A 24336-nucleotide genomic window follows, 5' to 3' on the forward strand; every position below is an offset into this window, starting at 1 on the left:
TGAAATCAGCCAGGAAGCCTTAACCGATCAGCGTATCTAAAAAGCCTAACTATTCGTTTACGTAAAAGCTATTTATCATTTGCTTCATATGAATTTCTTTTGTTCATGCATTCGTATAATTCACTCCCAACCCGTAATCTAAGGGAGTGAAAACAATGCTAAATAGATGTATGCAGACCTTGGTATACACGAGACAGCTTACTTGAGTCTATAATATTTCCATTTTTTATAGCGTTTTGGTTCCTAGGTATAATGTTAACGGAGATATATTCGCTTCTGATTTTTTTCCTCCCATTTCGTTCTAGCTGTCAGCTGGCGAATTTAAGACTTGGTGAATTCCAATGTCTCCCAATATTTCTCTTTTTTAAACACAACTGTGCCTGGGCGAATTCAGAACTGGCCTAAACTGATTGTAAGTATAGAAGGGCGAAATTTACACTTGTTGAAAATTACCCTTTATACAGTTTATTTTTGAAATTTGTTTTCTGCTTGTTCATAGAATGAAATTAAAATCTCTGCAAGCGCTCCTTCATGACACCCCGGGAACACAATTTTACTGCAGCATATTGAGAGCATTGCATAAGCAATACACGTCCTCTACCGGCATGTATTATTATATGAAAGCTATTTCAGAACTATTATAAACGAGATGTTACGCTTTAATCATACATAAAAGAACATAGGAATTTCAAACAATGTAGTTGATCTAGAAATTAAATAAAAGTGGCTAAAATAAAACTCTTTATTAAATCTCCTGCTATTTCGCCAAGTCCATTAAGTATTCGCTGATAGATTTTTTCTAAAACAATGCACTCTATCATATCGTACCGTCTTCTGTACCCCGAATCAAACCAAACAGTATGTAATAATACCAATCGATGAAATCAGTAGGGGACTTATAAACAGGTAGTAAGAATAAATCTCAGGCACCTGCAGGCATGCTTATGAAGGTGTCTTAAGACTAAGACATATCTTAAGATGAACTTAAGCAACGTCTTATTTTTAAGTCAGTCCATCGACGATGTCTCAACTTAAGAGCTTTCTTAAGAAATATCTTAAATTTAAGACAAACAAGGGCTTGACTTAAGACATATCTTTGTTTAATACTAAACAAAAATGGCTGCTGCCTTATGGTTTTTTCAACTGAGGAGACGTAGACGGCGAGACAGGATATTCAGAGACCGAGACAATCCGTTAGACTACGAGACAGAAGAAGCTATTGTTAGCAAGTATCGGCTGCCGAGACATATAATCATTCAGCTGTGTCAACAGTTCGAACACGAACTCCAACGACCTACATTGAGGTCATGTGCACTCACAGTTTCTTTACAAATCATGGTAGCATTGAGATTTTTCGCCACTGGAAGTATTCAGGCTGTAGCTGGTGACATTCATAACATTTCAAGGCAGAGTGTATCGTATGTACTCAGTGATATAATTGAATGCCTTGTAAGAGTAGCCAATACTTACTTATTTATGCCAACAAATCAAGGTGCCCTGAATGAAATTAAACGTGGGTTTCATGAGATAGAGGGATTCCCAAACGCAATCGACGCAATAGCTGGTACTCACATCAAAATAAAAGCCCAAACTACCGACGAACACCTTTATGTTAACAGGAAACATTTTCATTCCATCAATGTACAATGCCTTTGTGATTCTAAGCTGAAATTTTTGAACATTGTTGCTAAATGGCCAGGAAGCACTCATGATTCGTTCATTTGCAACAATTCATCTTTAAAACTTATTTTTTACAATGGCACTATTTTTTTTTTGTATCGATTGTATATGTTAAGAATTTCTTTCGAACCTCTTCCACAGTCCTGACATGGCGTTTGTGTTCACAGAGTTTACTTTATCACATATACTTTCCCAAACTCTTTTTTTCTGGTTGTTGGTGACGATATTAGACAATTTCGAAAAAATCACGGTCCTATTTTTCTCAACTTCGTTTAATAATATTTGGATTTCGGCCTCTGAGAAGTTTAGGTTTCGTGTTCCGCCCATTCTGCATGTACATGTACTACATAGCACCGACTGCACAGCCTTTTTATATGGTTTCTAAACAATGGAATTGTTCCTTGATTTTAGGTCTACTGAGTACTGTTTATTACACAAAAATTTAGTTTTATTTGTGAGAGAGAGAGAGAGAGAGAGAGAGAGAGAGATAGATGTTCTAAAAACGATGAAGTAGTGCTGAAAATTAGGTCATATCATTGATTGGTTTTTTTTTTATATTTTGTATTAGATTATAATAAAACAAGTTTTTGGCCATTGGTATTGACCGCTTAATTATAACGGTCTCGTTTCTCCATTATCATTTAAAATTGTACACGTAACACAGCGGCAAATTCGTTTGTTTTGTACATGAAAAAAATTAAGATGAAACTTAAGACATCTTAACCTAATACATTTCTAAGACGCTTTCGTTTTACATCCTAAGAGATGTCATAAGAATGTCCTAAGATACGTCCTAAGATATACCCTAAGATATCTCTTAAGACGTATCACAAGAAATTTTCATAAGCATGCCTACTGGTCATGCACATGACAAATAAAGAGTACTCTTTTTATTATATTGACTGATTTGTTCATACTTATTGTTAAATCATAACTTATCATCTAATTGGTTAAGGACTTTTTAGGGGTTTTTTTCCCGATTACGACAAAGAGCACATGTAGGTATGACTGGTAGGCAGAGGCTTCATTCTCCTACATAGCACCTGATCCTACCCCTAATTTGCTCTGCTCCTTTTCTGTATTTTTCCTTTAGATTTATGATTTTGAACACTGTTATTTATCGCCATATGTCATGTCATATAAATAAATTTAGACACTTGGTTCGATTTTAAAATGTTCTTTTGAATGAGTTGCCTTAATTATTAAGAAAGGAAATAAAAGTCCCGATCTACATGTTGAAATATTCTTATAATACAATGTATTGATGAGAAAGGTAGATTTATTATTTCTATCTCTTACAAGATCCATAGTTCGCACTTATTTTTGTTGATCATTTAGCGCCAAATATGTCAAAATTCATGGCCTATTTACCATCTTGCTGAAAACCATGCTGAAGTGTTTACAATTGATACGCATGCATAAATGAACGAAAGAATCTTTAGATAACACAAAGTGCAGTTAAAGCAAAGTTCATCCTTTGAAACTTCATTTAAGTTACGGGAACATTGTCATTATATTGAATCTGCGCAAAATGAACTATAGTGTCTATTTAACAAACAAAATCTTCTACACAGTAGATGCTTTTAAATTGAAATTGTAGGACAAAGCACATTTGAGCTTTCGGCTTGTGTAAGCTTATATATGTACATTAAAATATGATATATATTACAATGAAGTAAAATATGATAAACAAAACGGATTTGATTGGTTTTTTTAATCAGACAGAAATATGTATGCCACGACATAAAAATGCGTATTATTATACATTTCCTTAGCTCATTTATTAAATAAGATCAATGAATAAAAATTGCTGATATGAAAACAGCTTGTAAAAACATACAATATTAGCTTGTGGGAGAGGGAGGTCAAATTTATAGAAAATGTCCCTAATCCCAACTGCATTTTTTTTTTTACAATAAACATGTTTGAAACAAATCGGTGGTCATTGTGTATACAGTGGTGTTCAAAAATTGTTCCTAACTTTCTAATACTTGTATGAGTACGTATTGTTTTAGTCACATAAGATAACGAGTTATAACAAATTTGAAAATGTTATTATTTTTTTTAATAGCCAGAATTTTGTTATATACCATATGCCACTACAGTAGTTCGAAGAGGGTATGCAAAGGCGTGGCTGAGGTAACAAATACCAAAATGTCCTTTAATTTGGGTGTTTTGATAACTTTTGGGGCTTGTTCAGGTTCAAAAACAATGCAAGTGAAAACTGACACTAACAACCTATCAATATCGGTTAGGATGTACTGTAAAACTTTAGTAATGTAGCAATACCTGCATATTACATATCAACGTAAGATAAACCAAAATCGAAAACTAATGGAATGCAAGTCATTTGAGTGGGTAAAAAGCATGCAATCTCAATTCATAGTAGGTTGCACTGAGATGAACTCTTATTACCACCATCCTGTACATCACTCCGGAAGTAATCTCCATCTAAAAAAATGTATAGATTTAAATGCATGGTCAAAAATGAAGTTAAAAACACAAGCTGCTTGATAATTAAAATTTCATTTTTTAAGGTTGATTATCAATCTAAACCTTCAACGTTTTAATATATTGCATAGACCTTTGAAAAAAAAAATGAACAATCACTGCAATTATTCTCGATTTTGATTATCATCTAATAACTAAGGATATCTTCTATCTTTAAAATAATTTTTAGTTGAATGCAATCTATTATGTTAACATTATTTGGGATCATTTTAAGGAATAATTGCTTTGGGTTTTTTTTCATTTCGTATTTTCTGTACTTAATTTGGTTTCTTTTAAACAGTTCATTTGAATACTGTCGAATTGTGTTAAAAGCATTTGTTATGCTTACATAAACTTCTTAACAAGGTTTCGACATAATCTTTAGTTGTCAACATTTCTTACCGCGAAACACATTTTAACAGTTTATGCTACCAAATGCAATGTACAAACAATTTCAGCATTGGTCACCCTTAACTTAATTCAATAAAACTTTCAGGGTTGTCTTACGTTTCCACTTTCCTAGAAGATATTGCCAATCCAGTTGTTTTGAATCTAATGTGTTATCGTTTAGATTCATCTGGACACATCCTTTTGGGTATTTGTTATCAAGACAATGAAGCTCTACACGTGAGAAACACGATCCTTTCTTTATGAAAGTTATAACGGGCGGATTTCCTTCTTTTGGTCCGACATTTCCACTGAATCCAAGACGAATTACATCACCCGGTGTTATGAGGAAATCGGAACTCTCATCATGTTCTTCAATTTGAATCCAGTTATTCATGAAATATCTAGATGCTTGATCACTGAGATCGGACCCTTTGGACTCAATACAAAGAACGCACAAATTTATAGTGTTATCTTGTTCCTCGGGTACTTTATACAGTGTTAACAATTTGCACTGTGCTTTGAAACCAAGAAGTGTAAGAAATAAATCTAGAATCCCGCTAGATTTATTTTTCTTTGATTCGACATTATCAATGGCAACGATATAAGATCTGTAAATAAATATAATCATTACAGAAATGTTTTATTTGATTTAACAAGTTTAAAACAACCATTGTATGAATGTTTTATTTCTTGTAACATGTTAGAAGTTAAAGAATAATCGATAAGGATTTTTTTAATTACTACAAAAGTGGCTATTAACACAGGTTTTTTAGTACTAGTTTTTATGATAAAAAAGTACGCGTATGCATCAAATACGAATGAGTGATAAACAACTCGACTGTTTAATTAGTTAACCATATGCCCTTATGTGTTTTATTTGCACGTTGTTATTAGCTAAACGTCTTATTAGTGATAATTTCCCCACGCGTAAAAACACTTTTAAAATAAATTAATATACATATACGCTCAGTAGTAATGGATTTTTTAATATCCAATAATATTAATAAAGAAACAGAATGTTGTTCAACACAAAAAAAACCTTACTTAATAAACAATTATTAATTAAAACATTCTTTATTACTGTTAATCTCGTCGTTTTGTTTTACCTTTTAAGCTTAATGTACTTACACTTTATCATCTCCGCTCAACTGAAACATCATGTTTTTGTTTTGAAATTCTGGTTCCACTTTATTGCATTCCCAGTCGTTCAATCCAAATCCTGAAGTCTTAAAACAAAAATACTTTGTATTTTGGTGTTGTTGACTGCCTCTTTGGAATTCAACAAACCCTTTGTTTATTTCTGCGTTTGATTTCATTTGAACACCATCCAATACTGCTACATCCCCATACTCGTTTGGATGCTCCTCTTTGTATTCTTTTATTCGAGTTTCGTCCGTCATGTGTATCTATAATAAAAGAATTAGAAAGTGTTTATTTCTAGAAAGTAAATCATTTATTTTGACAGCCTTTATAAAACTAGCAAAGTTATTTTTCCTTTTGTTTTGCAAGAAAAATAGCAAGATAATGTGACTCATTTTAAATTTCTTTACAGTTTAAATCAATAAAGCCATGTCAATACATGCACTTTTAAGTACTACAGTGTGACACCTGATGTTCGAACTTAATCATTACTGATGATTGTTAATAGATCTCATAGAAACATTGCTGCCACTGCTAAAGCTATGGACGTTATACCCGTTCTAGTCTCAAATTTCAGGGACCGGTTCTTTGTTTTATTTATACGAGATGCCTTATACTTTTAAGCATAATTATATTGTTCAACAAGTGTTTTATAAAGTAGTAACCTATTAAGCTTTTCAAAAAAGGACATTTAAGGAGCTATTGATTGAATAAAAGAACAAAATTTGTACTGACCTTACACATAATTGTTACATCTCTACCAACATCTGATGGAGGAACAGTCACAGAGCAATGTGCCTCAGGTATTGGTATCGTCAGTCCCCTTTTCATTTCTTCCTTGCTCATCTTTTTCTTACGTTTTGGAAACTCGTAGTAAACAATAAACAATTCCCCTGGTTCTATGATCATAAAGACTTGATTTCCCTACAAGAAAGAAACAAAACCCGATTGTTTCGTTGTCAGGGGTTACATTTTATCACAAATATACCCATACAAGATATTATTAAGCAACACTGATGTTTCTAATTTTATATTTCAAAAACATGCATGTAGAAAGTGACATTAAGGAGTTTAAGTGTTATACACGGATTTTTTTTTTTGTTCTAAAAGAAATATTTGTAGCATGACAATACATTTTTTTGTAGTTCACATTTTTGCAGTAAAAATGTGAAAATGTTAAACTGTTTTCAATTCAGAGTGTTTCATTTTTACTCCAGTATTATCTGGCCTGTTACTTTTGCTTTCGTTGTTAGATATGAGCAAACATGAATTCATAAAGAGGGCCATGGATTCAAAAATTTAGGTAAACAGCTTCAAGAACATCACATTCTTGCATTTAACTTTCCGGTATATCTATTAAAAGTGGATATATATTTTTTTCATAAAAACCAAATACATTTTTACTGTATGGCAGTATAGGCGCGGTCAAAAGATCTAAACCACTGCCTCAGTAGCCATGAGTTTCGTCATTTTGGTAAAGAACTACATAAACATCACAATCATGTATTTAATTTATTTTACACAACTGAGGGATACATGTAAGAGAAGAAGATTGCTAAGACATAGTACATTTACCCTACATAACCTAACTTCCTGAAACAGGGGTCTTGAAGTATATGAAATTAATTTTAATGAAGTTAATTTGTTGCTACTTTGGGAATAGAAAAGATGGTTTTCTAAAATACAGTTACATTTTGTAACAGCAATATTGACCACGCCTTATGAACTACATTTCAGTTCCAGAAGTAGTGAATTTCACAATCTGGGTATAGGGCTTTCTAGACATTATTGTTATTAATTCAATTTATTTTACTGTTTTATTTTACTACTTTGGGAGGAGAGAACGTTTTCAGTGAATTTATTCTTTTTTCACAATTTTTCTATTTTTGCATATCTGCCCCGCCCATATGGCAGAATTGATGACATAGTCACATACATGTATGACAATGCGATTCCTATTCGGATAGAGATAACAGTAACTTCTTTTTCTCTCTTGGAATCCCTATTATCTTATTGAAAACATTTTGCCTTGCAGTTTTCAAAATGACGCTAACAAGAGATGGATGACAGATATGTCGCACGACGACGGATTGAAACCGATAGCAGTAGGAATCTAAATGACAAAGGTGGCCGTAAAATTTAAAGTATATTGTATACTTCGTTAAAATGGGATACAGGAGAAAGAAAGACGAAGGTAATGAAAATGGAGGGAGATTTCAGAGACGTGCTACAATGTATCCTTTTAATACATTTAAGTTCTTATAACTTATTAATATCACCGGCAAAGAACGAGTACGTCTTATAGCTGAAAAGCTGCTGGTTGCTGATTTTTGTATATCTAATTAAAAGTGTTTAAAATTGACTAGATACCGCTTTTTCGGGGTTTCGTACATCGTTTCATTCAACGATCTAGAGAAAATTTGTACATACCGGAATGTGCCGTGTGTTGCTGCCGTGTGAAGAGATTGTACATTAAATAGAGAGACTGCATGTATCCTATTATAATCTTACGTCTCTTCAAACCCACCATTTGTTCCAAATGAATATAATTATTATTTCTATTTCATTGATATTTATAAATATTTTTTTCAAAAAGCACAATATCCACATCTACCCCCAAAACACTGAGATTTTAAAGACGAAGGGAAAACTTTGAATTGAAGTTTTAAACACGTTTACCAAATTAAGTTTTTTCTTGTGGATATTATGACAAACAAATAAATTTTTGAAGACCCTGTGTCATTACTGGGAACATCTGTTGTGTTAAAAAACCGTTTGCACTTGGTAAAATAAATTAGATGCAAACTTGGTTGAAAGGAATGACCTCGTAGGCTTAATTTTTTTTATTAAAATCAACCACAGCAGTAAAATCAATCATTGGCAGTTATGGAAGCGTAGCTGATAACACTTTTAATAAATGATCTCAGGTATACAGTTAGTGGCACTTTAAGAATCAGAAGGGTTGAAATTTTACATGATAGTGCTCCTGCACTAGAGGCAGTAATGTTAGAAATAACATTAAAAAGGCAAAACAAAAATTAAATGTTAATCACGACAAATATAAGATATTCAATTAAATATTAATATCTTTAAAAAGTTAATATTACGACACATCTGCCGATCAATAATTTCAAAGAGGGTATAACGATGACATTGCTGATACAGAGTTTCACAAAATATAGAAGAAATATCCAGACACGATTACGTTGCAAGGGCTACAATGTGCTTGTGCATAGTGTCATTTCTTAGGAAGATTGCGTATTACAGATCAATATGCGTTTTTAATGAATGATATCTTTACAATACAATCTACATTTAGCGTTTTTGTTTGTAAACATTAAATAGAAAGTCAAAACAACGCAAAGTGGATCAATGTACTTCTTTACCTCAATTACAACATCTCGTGCAGATACCCAAAGTCCTTGTCTGAAGACTTTCCCGCCAACTTTCGACTTTATGAATTCAGAGTGATTGTCGACACATATTTTTACAGGTGATTTAAAACCCTCCATTTTGAAAACATGAAGTATTTCACTTTTATCCACACCACTGCTGACTAATACGTTTTCTATCTCTTTTACAGGTAGTCTGGTTAAATTTTCATCATTATTATCATCATTGAGAAAACCATCAAAATCCGAACCATTTTCAACAAATTCGTTATCTTCGAGATGCCGATCAAAATCTGACGAATTCATTACTGTAACGTCTTCTATTTGTTGATATCCCTTTGGTAGGCTTTGATATATACAAAAAAAATGGGATAAAAAATGACAGACTCAATGAGTATGCTTTCGCTTTTTTCACTCAGAAAAATGCTGTATTTTAAAGAAAATTTTATTTAGTAGGGTTAAAAATGTAAAAACAAGATATGTTTGTGAAACACATATGCCCCCTCCCTTGGAAACATCCACAAAGAAAATGAACGTTAACTGCAAATAAATAGAATTTTTTCTACGTCCAAGGGGCATAACTCTGTCAAAAATTGCTTTATCATACCAAAATCAAACATGACCTAGATATTATCATAATTAATATGTATATGTCGAAAATTGATCGTACCTAATATAAAACATGACCTAGATATGATCATGATAAACCTGTACATACCAAAGGACTATGTGCGGTATGGTCAAATATCTGCCCCAATTTCAACCAATTTCTAAATAGTATCGTATAAAAAAAAAAATTCACAAATCATTGTATAGAGGATGCTTATAACTTTAATCTTGATTTTAGTTATCATTGCTCATTCGCTGTTTATCTATGACGTCACCTTAATGACCTAATTCCCGCAAATTTGCAAACAAATGAAAATATTCTCATTTTTTGCTCTATATTTTGCATTCGCAAAAATAGAGCGCAGGTCTGCTTAAGTGCAATTTTAACATATGTTTTTCTTCAGATAGTTATATATATTATACTATAGAATGGTACCTCAGCAAGCCTGCGCTCGATGTTTCCCAGTCGAAAAACCATCGAAAAACACCCATATTTTCCCACAAAACATCAATTTATCAAATTAATGCAATCTTCATGACGTCATTTCTTCACTATGACGTAACTGTGGTGATAACCTTTTACACTTTTATTTCCAATATGATTTTAACTATCTTTTACCTTATTTTTAAAGCTCTTTCTAAAACTTTGATTTTGGGGGCAAAAAATGCATAAAACCGCACACAGTCCTTTCATTTCAATATGTTCACCCTCTGCGAAGAAAATGAACGGAGACTGTTGGTGGACCGACTGACTGACCGACCGACCGACAGCCAGACAGACGGACAGACAGCAGCAAAGCTATATGCCCTCCCTTTTTCGAAGGGGGCATAAAGAGTATATAACATTCAAAACATTTAGGATTTGACATGCACGTTTATACCATTTTTCTCCTTTATCGATTAACTTGCATATCTTGGAGGACGTGACTTCGATTTCTTCTAGAATATTATTCAAATCTCCAGTACCACTGCAATAAAGCCATTTAATTAAAACGTGTGAATGATTATTCCATGCACATAATATCGTTTTGCACCACTGAACTATATACATCTTTGTTGTAGTTTCTCTAAAGCCATATTGCTTGTAAAGAATAATGAGAAAATGTTTGTAATTAAATGTTTGATTTTAAAATATATCTGAAATCAGCAGATGCATGTACCATATTTATATAGCTGAAGCTACCTTTGTAAGACATTCTCCAATTCTTTGATTTTATCGCAAAGAACATTTACATCCACTGCATGGTGCTCTCTATAACTGCAATAAATAGCAATATGTTAACGAAGATAGTTAATTATTAATTAAAATGCAAAATGTTGATATTCTCAGAAAATACCTCAAACTGCGTAACGCATATCTTCCGTTGATCAACACACGTTTAGTATGTTTAAACATCTTTTTAAACTCTTTTGTTAGATGAATTGATTGGTTTTCCATATCTCTGTAAGAGGTATAAAAAATCGAACATAATGTTGCTTCTATGAGCTTAAGAATTCATTAGTTATCAAATATCGCTACTATTACCTATTGCGACTTTGTTCCCGTTCTATTATAAGTCGAGCAAGTCCACACCCTTTCTCAATGTAGTGGAATTGCATAACCACAGAGACGAGCAAGGGTTTAAATCCTACTTCAGAACTGTGCAGGTTTTAAAATTTCATTGTATTAGCAATATACATTTTTATCAATAAGAGTGAAGCATGTTTACATGAAGAGAACATACCGATCCTTGCTACTTTTCATCACTTTCAAAACCTTTTTAGTTCCTTGGCAAACAAAAATGTTAAAATCAATACAAGTTTTCAGAAAGCCGTTCCTGCGTCTGCAAAAAAAGAGGAACATGTGCCACATTGCTCACGTGAATGTGTGGGTAATGACTCTTACTAACGCATCTTGCTCTCATCAAAACAGGCTTTAAAAGGAAACACAAATATCCAAGTCAGTGTTGTTTCAGTAACTGTGCTGTCAATGATTAAGAAGCGATCGGTATGCTTATATAGAGAATATTTTTTCCAACAAGAACTTTTTTTATCTAGGATAAAAGCATTGTGTGTACGTAGAAGTTTGATTCACAATGGTCCTTTTTCCTTAGATTTAAGATTTTCTATCCAATTTTAAAACCCTTGGTTTAAGTTTCGTTCAAGTCATGTCGGAATTTGAATTTCTAAGGAAGGTTTTTTTCTTCAATTCCTTAGAAATATCCCTTCATTATGACGTAGCTAGGTGATGTATTTAAACAAACGATAATTTGTGTAAAAGTCAACAATATGTGCCAAAACTTTCTTTATGTAAAACACAATTTGACTGAAGTGATATAAAAAAAAATATTAATTTTAAAATAAATCGTTTCTTCCTCAATTGTTATAGGCATTTTTAAGTTTGTCCTTTACTCATACACATGTTATTTTTTAAGGTCAATTACTTCTGGCATTGTACTTATTACTGCTATAAAATTTGAGCCATGTTAATGCTCTTTTTTGAAATCTGCAAAGTCACGTTTTGAATAAAATATGAGATTTTCTAAGGCTTCTTCTTGAAATCTGCGAGGTTACGTTTTGAATAAAATAAAATCTATCGTTTATCAGAAAGCTTATAGTAAATTTTGGATATCAAAAGCTATAAAATTCTTGAACAGAAGATTTTTAAACTACCTTATTTTAATATTTACCCTTTCCAAATCGTTTCCCCTTTAGATGGGGATCTGATACTTCATTAAGAAAAAAAGTGGTTCTGTTGTAAAAGATAAAATGTGAAAAGTATACTAAAACGACAATAACATCAACAACAGCGACAACAGACAACAGAAAATCTTTATCAGAGAAGCTCAATTAAGCCTTCAGCTTACGCAAGTTAAAAATGAACACACAATAATATAATGGTACAATAAGTAAATTATAACATCATAATTAAGTCTTGCGTCATATTTCAAAATATTAAACTTTATCAGGTCTTAACCATTGTGCCAAATAATAATATCTGCCATTTTCAGTTTAACATTTTTGCCTCTGCTTACTGGTTTAATGCACTTTCGGAAAAATTCCTCATGCAGTAAATCACGGTTTATAGCAAACACGCTTAAAATGATTTGTCGCTTAAGATTAATTGCATTTCCTGTGACTCTGTTACATGTTGTAACTTAATGGAAAAACACAAATTGCATGTACGATCTAATGAATCAAATTGTCTGTCCCTGTCAGTTTGTATATGCATGTATTATTGTATATTAATAAATTATATATGATACATTTTACACTAAATCCTACTACGTTCAATCATCAAATCAAGAAACAAAGAACATGCGACTAATATGTGTCACAGCGTTGCTCCGCCCGCGCAGAGCATGTCCTCGACGAACTGTATAATAACCAAAATTTATCCGGCACACAAGCTAATTGTTTTGAAATGCTTATGAAAATATCACAGTTAAGAAATACTCAAATTTACCAGCAAATTAATTTTATATTTGTAATATTTAAGGAAGTAATCATTTTTTAAACATATATATTCTGCATAAGTTATACTCAATAGTTTCGGCCATAAAATCGCTGATGTTGTTGGAGAGTACTTTGGCAGAGGTACGTTTTAAAGACTGCAACACTTCGCTGAGTACGCGTGGTATCTCGGCAATACTTGCACAGAGATCTATGTGCTTGGAAGAAAACCTGAAAGCAAATGGAGAGTTTCAATCGTATTTATTGTTAAGCTGTCTAAAGTTAGCTAAGGCACTTATAATATATATCTATTTACATTTTATGTATTCTTAGGCTATAAATTAGGCTTAAACAATCTGGGTTTCGATTGTTTTTTATATTCATTTCAGCATTAGTCTAGACATGTTATACTTCAACTTAAAAACTGGGGGGGGGGGGGGGGGGGGTTAATCAAATATGTTATACTTTAATATAAATTGAATGGTTAATTTAATCTTTGTTCAGTTCAATATGACACATCTGGATTAAAAAGTTTTCACTTAAGCTCACGTAGCTTAGCAAATTAGACTTGATATTGCATAAATCCAAATGAATAGACATGTCCATTAATTGGATGGTGTATATTTTATTTTCGTTTTGCCTTGTGTGCAGCAACTAACTCCTTTGAAAGGATCTTAAATTTGGTTGCAAACCTATGCACTGCCAAACCCAAAAATGATCAATGTATATAATATTTTAAACGGCTTGAGTTATTAACAAGCATGATGATAATATAAACGCTTTATTGTAATGTATTTCTGTTATTTTTAAATGTCAATGTGACGGTTTGGTTTTTTTTGTTTTTTGTTTTTTTTTTTTTGGGGGGGGGGGTTACTTTGAATATACGGTTTAAGGAAAGGTACATAAATATGTTTCAACATACATTTCGAGATAAAAATCGTTGGGTAGTTTTGTTTTTTTTTAAATATATTTTTTAAAGGAAAGATGATTTCATTCTATTATACGTTTATTCTAGTTTGCCGAATGAATGTTTGATAAAATAAGATAAGAGGTTTGGAATATTCTCACATCATCATTGTACTACATTTGGTAACTAAATTGTATCCTATAAGTTGTCACATTGTGTTCATTTGTGCTTACAATCATCATATATGTATCATCTAAAGAAATCGAACCAGGAAATTTGTAATTACATTTTATACTTCTTATAATTATTTTAAATTCAAGTTAAGCAATTCGATAATAAAATGTACTGATGTGCGTTCGTAACGCACTCTGAAATTGGAGTAATCGTAGGTATTACAAACGTTAAATGCTTTTTTTTCTTTTTGTTCTTCTTGTTTTCTTTTGTTTTGTTATTTTTTAAAGTGCATTTATTCGAATTCGTTGCAAACACCCCCCTCCTGTCTCGAGACAGTAAATAATACAATTTATTAGTATACATTAAAAACATATGGCGGTTTGTCCTTAATATTATTTAAAATTTAAAAGATCACTATGTATGTTCATACCATATAATTATCACTACATCGCTATCTCAATCTGATTAAAAAAAGATTCTTGATCTGCTCCAAATGAAGCCTATACAATCAAATTCAAACTAGATCTTCTATCCGATACAAAAAGTATGCTACACAAAGAGATCCATGTGTAGTGACTGTTGTTGTCTTCACTTACCTAAGGGTAAGGTGTACACATAGTATGCATACCATTTCACAGATGCACTTTCCAATCGAAAAAGTCAAAAAATATACCTCATACCACTCTCTGCAGATAAGAAAAAATGAAGCTATACCAACTATCTGAGCAATAAACCATCCAAATGAAAATAAATCAAGAGCATTAATTATTCATGTTAAGTAAGCCATAATAAAATTATCCTAAATCAACATTATATTTTTATCTAAATGATGTTGAAATCAATTAAATGCGTTGGACTTATTTACCTGGATTGTAGCTTTTTTGTTTCATGTGAGAATGTGATTTTGTGGATTCATAGTAACTCAGTTAGGGTAAGAAAATCTATTCTTTTAAAAATTATTTTTGTTGATGATGCCAATTCGTGGCAGTGGACTACCCACCACTACTACTACTACGAAAATTGTCCCACCATGAATTCTAATGATACCTCAGTCTCATTTATATATTTTTGATACACTACATAGAATGTGCAACACAACATTATCACAGAACCAATTATGGTTAAGTAATAATGATATCATTTTTTGACAGGAAAAATAAAATTAATTTTACCTGTATGGCAAGAGTTCTTCATGATTCGTCTCGCCAAATATTTCTATCATGAGGTCGGCACAAAATTTCATTTCCCTTGTTATATTCTTTTTTTTCTCCCAGTCTTTCCATCCATAACTGTCAATATCATACACAAAATGAAAAACAAAATACGTTTATTATAAAAGGTTTTATATATATCGACGTTAAAATATTTATAAAAAAAAATATAATTCATTAAAACAGAGCGTAAGTTCTTTATATATTTTTAAAATTTTTGAGAGTTAAGAAATTGTCTTTAAAAAAAAATAAATAAAAAAAATACTTGCCAAGCAATATAAACTGATTCAATATTTTTCTAGATTGTTTTAAATTTCTGCGCTGGAACCACGTAGTTGATGTATTTATATAAGTATGTCAGACAGATGCTCAGAAAGAAAATTATTGGGCTACAATATGACCATTGTTTCTTACTAGTAGTTGTAGTTTTAAGTACATTTCAAGAAATATTGAATGGAGCACTGTTAAGTACATTTTAAGAAATATTGAATGAAGCACTCTAACGCTTATATCGTGCTCTAACTGTGTAGTAAACGAAGTAGTGCAAAGCGCAGTGTGTGAGCAAATAGTAAAGTTTGACGGACAACTCATATATGAGTATGGACACGACTGTGATCGGTCCAGTCCGATCTTTAAAAGTAAACTTGTATACGGACAAATAATAAATATTAAAGACTGTCACAATGGTTCACCTAAATGGATTAAATGTTCTTTTTTTTTTTGATCTGACTAGCTTAAAATATTTCCAACTCTTAATCTCTGAAGATATTCACGGAAACACATGAAAATGCAATTTATAACTTATAAATATATATATAAAAAAAGAGTAACATACCTTGTACCTGGTTGGTTACTGCAAAAAAAATGTCAATATATAAATAATCCGCAGATAATCATATTAGTTTCTGATTAAAAAAAATAGTCTCATCAAATTTTCTGAAAATTACGCCAACTACATATACTTTAAAAATAGCTTATAACACTATAAATGACATTAATTCAAATCAATGGTAACAGTAGCATACGAGTAATACCTTTGACCCAGAAAACAATTTATATTATTATACTTTCATGTTAAATACTGAAATCTGATTAGTTTAGACGCAGTTGACAATCTTTTCTATTACCTTCAGCTTAAGCAACACACTCGGCAACAGATAACACAACAGATTGTTACATGCGCGTAAATTATGCGCGTACTGTTCGCCGTAGAATTCATGTCATGTCTATATAAAAGCAGTAACATTTTCTCTAAAATTAAGACATTCAGTATAATAAAATGAATAGTGCCTGTTTGGGAGGGTAGCATTTAAATTGACACTCCTCGAAAACCATTGTCAACCGACTCGAAGCGCAGGATGTCAATGGTTTTCCCGGGGTGTCAATTGGAACATGGAAAGGAAAACTGATTTGCAGACCTTGTTCATCTAATATATCAGTGAGCTAAGGACACATCTAAAATGTAACCATATCAGTGTTCAAGAGTAGTGGCACATATTACCAAACATAATTTATAAATTTAATTGGAAGGGAAGAACAGATTCAGAAATAAAACTCAAAATGGTTCCTCAATTGTTTACAAAACAGATGTGTATTATTATAACTCTAGCACTTTCAGCCCTTGCCTTTTTTAATTTCTTACTAGATAATATTAGGTTGTTAAAATTACTTGTTTTTGTTTTGTTTTCATTCGATGTACATGTACATGTAATCAGTTTTGTCTTAATTTTGGAACTGGTTGTCACGAAACCTTAACATATTAATTGTTTTGGGGTTTTTTTTTTGGATATCTAGTGCTTCAAAAATTAGTTTCCTGTTTTAGGAAGCATTTGGTAGATCTCATACTCTATTTTGTCTTATCCATAATTAATTAATTGCTTTTTAGATATATCTTCTTTCGTAAACAATGTACACAATAACTGAATTGTGACATAGTTACAGATACCATTTAGAAAATGTTTGTCAACTGTTATTTGTTATATTAGTTTTATATGGTAAAAGAATTTTTCCCTTTGACTATTATCTGTTAGATAAATATAAATATATTTTTCAAAAGAGGTCTTAATACAGACTATAAATAGGTTTTATATCAAACAATGCTGAAACAATGGTTTAACAGGAATAATAAACGGATAATGTGTTTTGCTACTTACATTTGTAAATTCGAAATACCAGTTTGGAGCTTTTCTAAATACCGATTTATTTCAAGTACGTTTCCTCTAAAAAATAAAAAAGAAATAGCAAATAAGATACATGTATTTTGAATGATTTTTTTCATTTGAAAGTATTCATTTAGCAATCGATAGATACATGTTTTCCCAATGGTATAAAAATAGAACATTGTTTAAAATTTCCAAAATGGTCTACTTACTTGGTGCCATAGTCGCTGTGTATGATTTCACGTTTAAAGATATGGTAATCTTAAGGAGAAAAAAAGTACGACATCAAGATTAATTTCTAAATATAAAATTTGTAGTTTTAGGAAAATATTTCATCATGACAGTACACAAGTTACTCTTAATTCAAAGAGGCATGGTCAGAATTTTGTTAAAAAAATGTTTTAATTCTTCCCAAATTGTTTACAATGCTTCGGTAAGTCATTTGTAATAGGCAAACAAAATTTGAGAGACTAGTTACATAGCTAACTATTATGTGTTATGTGAACACAGCTAGTGATTACATTTGAGGGTCTTTAGTTGAGCTATAGACTAGTTACATAGCTAACAATTATGTGTTATGTAAACACAGCTTTTGATTACATTTTTAATGTTGCCGCATTCATTTCAGATTTCAACATTCATTTCAACATGTCAGATTTAGACCTATAATGAATGTGTTGAACGCTAAGAACTGTTTATTCATGTTGGAATTAATAAGACTTAGACAAATCAGAATGAAAAAGAGTTTTTACTGGTTGCATATTAAACCTATGTAAACAAAAACAGGGCACGAACCTTGTTTACATGACAAAGAAATTATGAGCTTTGTATCTTGCTTATAGCTCTACGACTGACTCTCAAATTTCATATTATCATTAGAAATGCATTCCTAAAGCAAAAAAAAAAATAATTTCGACCAAAATCATGACCATACCTCTTTAACGTGACGTCAATATTTAAAGGTAAAATCGTTGGATTAAAATTTTCTCTAATTTGTTTCTATTTGAATGAGAGGTTGGTCTTTAGACACATATTAGGCAACCTAAACAAAAATTAAAAGAAATACTAAATGTATGAATGATGAAAAGAAACAAATTATCATTTCATTTGATTTGCTTGTAAAAAAGAATCAGTTATAGAATACATTTCAAAGTAGCTGGCTATCATATCATAGGTCATAAAGGAGATATTTTGCTCCTATGTTGAGGGAAATATTAAAGTCGAGACATGCCTCGAGATTCCGTTTTTGCCTCAAGCTTCGCCCTATATCTCTTATACAGTATGAATCTCGTTTTATAGTTGTTTCATATTTATTACAAGAAAACCAGTTCATTGATTTAACCGAAATTATAGCTGCATAAAAGTAACTCTATGAAAAATTTGAATTGACAGATCCCGGAGCTTTTAATAAATCCAGAGGTGCTCGAATGAAAGTTCAAGAGATTTCCCTGCGATTTATTCAGTGAAATTTGAAGCGGAAGTACATGTATATGTTTTCGGATAATATCCTCAAAATACGTAAGTACTGGTCGTTTTTTTATATCATATCCTACTTTGATTTATGTTTATTAAAACATGAAAATCTATAAGATGAAAGTCTTATTTCATCATCTAGCGGTTATTTAAACTAATCAATTTTCAAAACAGAGTAATCCTTTGTGTTCAACAACTCTACAGGTGGTTTAAATTATATACACTGGGTTGCCTAAAGAAATCATAGCCATATTTGATGCTTTTGGTGTGCAATACAATGGTTTTTTAAAAAAAAGAATGTGTGTCTGTTTTGGATAAAAACTTAGTATATCAAGCTATTTTAAGGAACAGTCTGCATAAAATAGTATAGTCTGTTTTACTATTGATATTATAACTAGGTAAAGCGCTGATCAAAATAATCCTTGGGGGGATCGATACTAAGCATGTAAAATGTTTTAACAGCAGAAAAACAGTCTATTCTCTATAAATTGTTGCAACAGCAGAAAAACCGTATAGTGGTATTTTCTATTATCACATTTATTTCTAGAATTCATTTTATCCACCAATTAATGAACATAAAGTATAAAATCAATAAACGTTTAGATTTTATATTTGGCTACGGGTACCTAGATTCTAGAAAATAGACTATAAACACGAAGCACTTTTTTACTGCAAAACTGTAAGGGTAAAATAAAACCACGTGTTCTAAATTTAAATAACAATAACATTCGCAGGTAGATTAAGCTGCTTATAAGAGTATGACTGAATGTAATCTTAAAGGTACGTGAATATAAATCACTTCCATTCAGATCCACCTTTTAACATTCCAGCTAACATTCAGTTCATCCTATTATTGTATTCATGTTATAAAAGGTTAAAACGTTGTTAACATTTTTATTATTTTGCCGAATTGGGGAAAAAATAAATTTCATAAAATCAATTTCATGCATGGTTGATTTGTTGTTTGATTAATGTTCAATTACAAATTTTATTGTTGACTGAAATAAACATACCCATGCTTGTTACTGTCTTTATCACATCCACTTCACGCAAACCTTTACAGTTCAATTCTCATGTGTCTGTAAAGATAACAATGGTATATGTTGTGTCTTATCAAAATAAAATTATCCATTGTATTGTCATTTAAAACACAAATTCAATAAAACCACATATATTTTGTTTGAATATCTGTGCGAAACGTAATAAACTTTTTTTCGAAAATATTATCCGTGATTACTTTTGATTTTCTGAGTCTATAAGTATTGCTGAAAAAAACATGCACATCTCCTGATAAAATTCGGACTACATAGACAAAACATACAATGATATTCTGAAGAACTCATCGATGAAAAACGCAATGAATTAGACAAATATTTCAGGACAAATTTTCAGCATACTTGTAGCTTTAAAATAAAATATGATATTTTTTTTCGAAAGATTGAAGAATACATTGAAATGACAACACTTCTTAAGGTGAAGTATGACAAATTTTTTTTCTCTAGGTACATTTGTAATAAAATATATTCCAACATAAAGATACAGCATATGGTGTTTATGAAAAATCACTACCATGAATAAAACCATACCTTATCAACAGGTACCAAACCAGATACGTAAAACCCCTGTCATCTGCATTTTCGGTACCATGTAAATCCGTTGCCGAAATTCGTTTTTTTAATCAAAGCTTATTGTAGCACGGTTTCAAAAAATTTTTTAAGCCGATGACACAAAAATGTATATGATGATAAAATTCTATAATAGCTTAAACTACACCTAAAACTAATAAAAACAAAATGTTTGTAGGATATAATTATATAAGTCACTGGATGTTCAGTAGGACATGTATTGATTTTTTAATTGAATATATCTGGTCCACAAATTTTTAAATCACCTGATTACATCAAATAAACTGTCAAGACGCATCATATTTGCCAACTATATATTAAAGATGAAATACGCAGATTAAAATGTTAATTTAACACATAAACGTGTTGATTTAACATATTTAAGTGAATTTTTATTAATTAAAATGTAACATGAATACACTTTCTGTAAAATGTGCACATTCAACTGTAAATTTCACAATGCATGTAAATGTGTTATTTTAACAGATAGATTGAGGTGTCAAATTTACACATTTTTAGTGTACATATTACGTACGAATGCGTGATTTTCACACATTGTAGTGTAAACTTTACAGTTTAATGTAATGTACAGATTTTATAGACTGATTTATTGGGCACGTTATAGCTTAATAATTTCTAACTGAAGTAACCTTTCTCATATTTTACTTTAAAAAAACATCATAAGTTGACCGTTTGTAATAATTACTTAGAGGCTTTGAAATGGGTTTCAAGGTCTATCATACCAGTACCATCTTTTAAATAGTTCTTTTTCTCTCTTCTGTATCCAAAGTTGACGTAATATTATCAAAAGACTGTATTTATGTGAGGGATTTGTGATAATCTATAAAAGATATAAATATGTATGCCGACTGTAGAGGTCTTAGTATCGTCCATGTGTATTCTTTTCATTACCATATATGCCTTAAACTGCACTCATAAAACAGGTTTCAAAAACAATGTGCAATATTCATCATCTAGATTTTTATCTGATATTAAAAATCAAATCAAATCAACGGCTTTTGAACTATCGTCTTTAAACCCGCGTTAACTCATGATAGACGATTAAATCTAGACCAACTCGACGGTACCCCCTCAACATGATGGTTTTTAAATTGCCTTGCGTAACTAAAATTAAATTCCTTTTGCGGTTTTTTTTTTTTTTTTTTTTTTGCTAACAAGTCCGACAGCGTATATCCATTTGTAATTCCGACCAATACAAAGCCAGAATTCAAGCCATGATTTAAACATAGATACAATCCATTTAAATCGGTTCTAGTTGACAACGTGACATGCATTTCTATCAGAAGCCATTGTTTTTTGTTAAATAAAATGTCTGTGCTATTTAAGACTCATAATTAGATTTTATTGACGAGCATGATTTGTATTCAAAATCTTTTTTCTTTAATTTTGTCGGTACTAACAAATCCCATCAGAAGCTTTTCATGTCAATCAGAACGTTTGCACGTACATGAGATTGTTCTATTAATCAATGAACTTTTTTAATATTATTCAAGTGGATTTCACGTATTGATCTAAATTAAATAGTACGTCTTGTAGAATTTTTAGTTTAGGTTTGTCCAAAAACTACGACACAGTTGCACCAACGTAATTGCTTATATTTACTCATATGATATGATGTTCGAAAACTTTATTGAATTTTACATGATCGGGGTCCATTTTAGGATAGTTAAAACCCTATTTTAATTTTCAAAAATTTACCTTCCCAAAATACCAAAAATGAGAGTACTGTGGTGGACACGCTTTGGTGGATCTAGATTACTAGGAGTTTCTATTAGAACGACGACATGCTATTACCATTAGGCACAGTACAAAGTATCAGACAATTGCAAAAAACCGAATTAACATAAATTGAAGTAACTAATTCAAACTCATATTTTTTGGAAGCATATTCGAGGAAATCAAGTACAATTACTAATTCAAACTTTCAAGACCCCGTCTTTCAGTACTCTCAGTACTTTGATTATATTTACACCTCTTTAAGCCCTTTGTGATTTTTAAGAATCATGGTGATTTTTTTACATACAGATCAAAATCTAACGAGCTACGATGAACAAAAGTTATGAGTGTATTTTCAGTCTTCTGCAATAAACTCAATGTATAAAAATCCGCTTCAATGTTGAAAAAAAATTCACCCGGATATGACTTTGATTAAAACAGGATCAAATCTTTTGTATTCGGACTTCACATGATTTGATATGAGGAAAGCTTATAGAGGCAATGTATCTTGCCAAATCCAATTATATTATTATTAGTAACATTATAAAATATAATAACATCAAAACATGTTCTGGTCAAACTTTTAGCTTCTTGTTTATTTCTAAAGTACAAAGAATCTAACTTATATGTATACAAGTCAAATGCGATATTTCCATTATGCGATATTCTAAAATAATAAATAAAAAAGAAAAATATATATTAGAATGTTAAGTTCATTTAACACTATTTTCGGTCTCTGATTATAATCCATCTAATATTAAACTCAACACTATTACGTGCGCATACTAATTAAACTAAAGTAATATATGTGTATACATACTGATACAATTATTAATCCATGTAGTTCGATTGTCTTCCTTGATACTTTAAATACCAGTTAGCCTAAAATGAAAAACAAATGTCTTCATACACCTCGCAGATCAATCCACAATAATTTAAATCATTTAAAAAGACATATTTGCTCAGGCGAATTGAGTTGCTGGCAAGGGCGTTAATGCCCAGCAGTTAATGCGATGATACTTAAGCAACCTACTGAATGTTATATATGCCCGACAACAAGTTTCTAAAAAAAAATTCTAAAATTATACTTTACACAAAACCACAATTAAAACAGACTGACACTTTTCATGATCTATCTTAATAAAGTTTTTTTTTTTAAAACCAGACAGAATAGACAAAATAATTAACAGCTCAACGACATCATTTTATTAAGAAATCGTTTAATTTGCCTTTTTAAAATAATTATAGAATGATTTTAATTAATAGAAATAAAATAAATGCGTCATATACTATTGAAGTTTTAATTTTAATCAGTTAAATCGCATATCAAATTGAGAGCCTTATAATAGGGTGTTACTTTCGATTCCAATCAAAAATCTTTATTAAGTAGTACGGGCGCGATCTGAAACAACCAGTTAACAAACATACGGTACTAAAGAAGCCAAGTAAAGTATTCAATGTATACAGACAAATTGATTTTGTTTGTATAAACAGTGATGTGTTATGACGTTGATACTATGATTTGCATATTAGAACATTATTTTCCCAACAGAATAATTAACAGTTACTTACTCATGCATGACAAAAAAACAACAATATTCATCAGGTATCACAGGTGTATGTAAATGGTGAACTCGATAAGTTTATATTACGTCATTTCAAGGAAAACAAAAACGGTGGATTGTACATATAAAAGAAATTTATAGGAAATTAAAAAAAATACACTAACAACTACAATTCCGTAATATACATGCATATCTAGAATGGTCGGTATAGGCTTCAATCTATACTACTATATTAAAGTAATGTACTCGAATTTTTGAGCTTTAATACCGAGAAATCGGTAGAGTACTGTCTTTTGTTTTATACATTTTAAACATCATTGGTACTTGAAGATTACCAATTTTTTTTTAGTTT

The 24336-nt window shown here is 31.0% G+C and overlaps 1 protein-coding gene across 3 annotated transcripts; it reads right to left on the reverse strand.

Moving 5' to 3' along the window:
• Nucleotides 1-3005: 3005 nt before the first annotated feature.
• Nucleotides 3006-23323, reverse strand: LOC105337409 (uncharacterized). Of its 3 annotated transcripts, none has more exons than XM_066073705.1 (17): nucleotides 23240-23323; nucleotides 20071-20136; nucleotides 17797-17845; nucleotides 16261-16278; nucleotides 15387-15503; nucleotides 14811-14900; nucleotides 13224-13364; nucleotides 11426-11524; nucleotides 11227-11340; nucleotides 11039-11143; nucleotides 10885-10959; nucleotides 10583-10669; nucleotides 9087-9438; nucleotides 6436-6624; nucleotides 5689-5966; nucleotides 4678-5168; nucleotides 3006-4131 (listed from the first exon to the last, which is right to left on the reverse strand). In XM_066073705.1, the coding sequence occupies exons 2-17, from the start codon at nucleotides 20072-20074 to the stop codon at nucleotides 4061-4063; spliced, it is 2280 nt and encodes a 759-aa protein (XP_065929777.1). In that variant the 5' UTR covers nucleotides 20075-20136; nucleotides 23240-23323; the 3' UTR covers nucleotides 3006-4060. The 3 variants fall into 3 exon arrangements, with proteins under 3 accessions (XP_065929777.1, XP_065929776.1, XP_065929778.1); XM_066073704.1 differs by lacking the exon at nucleotides 23240-23323 and adding an exon at nucleotides 20644-20812; XM_066073706.1 differs by lacking the exons at nucleotides 11039-11143; nucleotides 23240-23323 and adding an exon at nucleotides 20644-20813.
• Between the last annotated feature and the right edge of the window lie 1013 nt (nucleotides 23324-24336).

The sequence above is a fragment of the Magallana gigas genome, chromosome 10, assembly GCF_963853765.1.
Source record: "Magallana gigas chromosome 10, xbMagGiga1.1, whole genome shotgun sequence".
In the NCBI taxonomy this organism is placed as follows: domain Eukaryota; kingdom Metazoa; phylum Mollusca; class Bivalvia; order Ostreida; family Ostreidae; genus Magallana; species Magallana gigas.

Bases quoted from the DNA above. Each gene is read 5' to 3' on its own strand.
- LOC105337409 (XM_066073705.1), bottom strand. The intron at 13,365-14,810 runs GTAAGTGAAGAC...ATTTGCTTTCAG, and splicing joins TGTGTACACCTTACCCTTAG to GTTTTCTTCCAAGCACATAG. The intron at 10,670-10,884 runs GTAGCTTCAGCT...GCTTTATTGCAG, and splicing joins TTGGAGAATGTCTTACAAAG to TGGTACTGGAGATTTGAATA.